This window comes from Bactrocera neohumeralis, unplaced genomic scaffold (genome assembly GCF_024586455.1).
Source record: "Bactrocera neohumeralis isolate Rockhampton unplaced genomic scaffold, APGP_CSIRO_Bneo_wtdbg2-racon-allhic-juicebox.fasta_v2 ctg5240, whole genome shotgun sequence".
NCBI lineage: Eukaryota > Metazoa > Arthropoda > Insecta > Diptera > Tephritidae > Bactrocera > Bactrocera neohumeralis.
The window spans coordinates 1-2031 of NW_026092189.1; the positions used below are offsets into that span (position 1 = coordinate 1).

The window sequence follows — 2031 nt, forward strand, 5'->3', positions numbered from 1 at the left end:
CCCGGGCGTGAGGGGCCAGTTGCTCGGCACAGGGACCGAGACGCCGTTGACGGCAAGACGCATGGCGAGGACGGTCGTCCAGCACGGTGGGCTGCATCCAGCCGTCCGTGTGGCGGTAGTCCTCCGTCAGTGCGACGAGCAGAACGCGGCGGCCAGCGTCAAACCCGTCCGCCGGTGCGTGCCTTAACGCGCAGGGAGACGGCAGCGTGGCGCGCACGTTGTTCTCTACAGAAACGGCGCCGAGGATGTCGAGGAAGCGGTATACAGGGGAAAGAACAAACAACTTGGGGTTTTCAAAAAACCTCGGCACGGATCACCTCGAGGATCTCGGGATCGGCGGCCTGCACAAGCTTACTTGACACGGGCCCTTCGCACTCCTCAGCCACTGTCCGCTCGCCCTGCTTTCCCCTTCCGCCACTCGCACGGTCTGACGATCCTTGGACCGTCGCGGCCATCCATGAATCCTCGTCATCGTCATGGGCTGCGTCATCTTTGCTCAACGCACGACTGTGCGCGGTCGCGCGGTACTCTCTCACAGGCCGGTGTCGCGTTCGCGGTGGCGACGACGCCGCTTGCGCGACGGGGCCGTTTTCCGACGGGGATGCCGACGGACGCGCAGGTCGCGCGTCTCCTACGGTTCGGACACGGTTTCGCTTGCGCAAGAGTTGGTCCTTGGCACGCTGCTGCTGCACGCTCCTCGCGGAGAGATCCTGACCCGTGGAGGAGAAGCTTTCCAGCAGTTGTGCGGCCGTGGTTTTAGACACGGCGCCCATCAACTGCCGAATGCTCTGCAGTTCGTCCCAGGAGAAGGAAAGCGACTCCGCAGAGCTCGGCGCCTCACTCCTGGACAGAGAGCCAGCGCACCCTTCCTCTGGAGGCGGTAGCGAGCTGCAATAGTCGTTGTCGCTCAAGGCGCGTGACACGGCATCCTTTGTTGCGGGGCACGCGAACCACTCCTTTTCTTCGCGACTTCGCCACCCTGCCTCGCGGTGAAGCGGCTGCACCATCTGTGCGTCGGTGGAGCACACGGGGTAAAGCTGCCCAACGTCGTGGTAGAACTCGACGCAGCAGTCCTCAGACGCATCCATGAAAGGTCGGAGCTCCGCCGTCACCGCCTTGGTCTTTGCTGGCCACACTCTCCATCATCACATTTCACCCACACTTGCACCTTGGCCGGAAACGGCATGGCCTCAACGCGTAAGAAGCACACTTGCCGCCGAGCAGTGCATATATATGTGTGTGTGTGTGTGTGTCTGTGTGTGTCTGTGTTGGGGAAGAAAGAGAAGAAACACTGACTTCTCTCTTGTATGCGGTACACAGGATACCGTTTCTTTTTTTGTTTGTTTGTTTGTAGGCCCAGCTGCACCAGGTTTGAAGTGCTTCGGCACCTTGCCGGTGCGTGTCAGTGCAGGAGACAAATCGTGTAAACACTGACGCTTCGGCGATAACTCACACGTGTTAAATATGGTAGAACGAGAAGGAGAAGGAGAAGGGAGGAAGAGGGAAACGTGCAGTTACTTGCAAAAAAATGAAGGAGAGAGGGAAAGGGGCCTATCAACAGAATCGACGAATGAGACCAGAGAGTGAACTCTTTGAGCTGAAATTCTCTCTCGAGTCATTTCTCTGTTGACGCCTTAAAAGCCTCCCACATGATCTGTGCGCTCTCCGTACGGACTTCGACTTCGGCATAGTCATGGTTTTGTTTTTGTTACTTTTTTTTTCTGGTGTTAGCCTTTTCGATTTGTCCCGCAACGACGGTGAACAAAAGTGAGGAAAGCGCGTCGGCAAAGGACAAACAGGCAGAAGAAGGGAAACAGGAAGAAGGCAATCAGGTCTACGAAAGGGGTGAAGTGGGGGGAGGGGGGAAGAAGGTGAAAGAAAAATAAAAAAAAAAAAATGGCGTCTAAACAATGAATCTAAGTCGTAAAAAAAAAAAAAAGGTTGCCCGCTTTACTTGGTGCACGTCACGCGGCCCCTTTTCCGTAGATGCACTGACTAGGGCCAAGAAAAGAGAAGCCCAGCTCCTTCTTA

General features: G+C 56.5%; 1 protein-coding gene across 1 annotated transcript; it reads right to left on the reverse strand.

Moving 5' to 3' along the window:
* Positions 1-293: 293 nt before the first annotated feature.
* Positions 294-1088, reverse strand: LOC126767300 (uncharacterized). Its single transcript, XM_050484853.1, has one exon. It carries the CDS (start codon positions 1086-1088, stop codon positions 294-296), a length of 795 nt encoding a protein of 264 aa, XP_050340810.1.
* Between the last annotated feature and the right edge of the window lie 943 nt (positions 1089-2031).

Coding starts and splice junctions, on each gene's coding strand:
- LOC126767300 (XM_050484853.1), bottom strand. CDS start 1,088: ATGGATGCGTCTGAGGACTGCTGCGTCGAGTTCTACCACGACGTTGGG.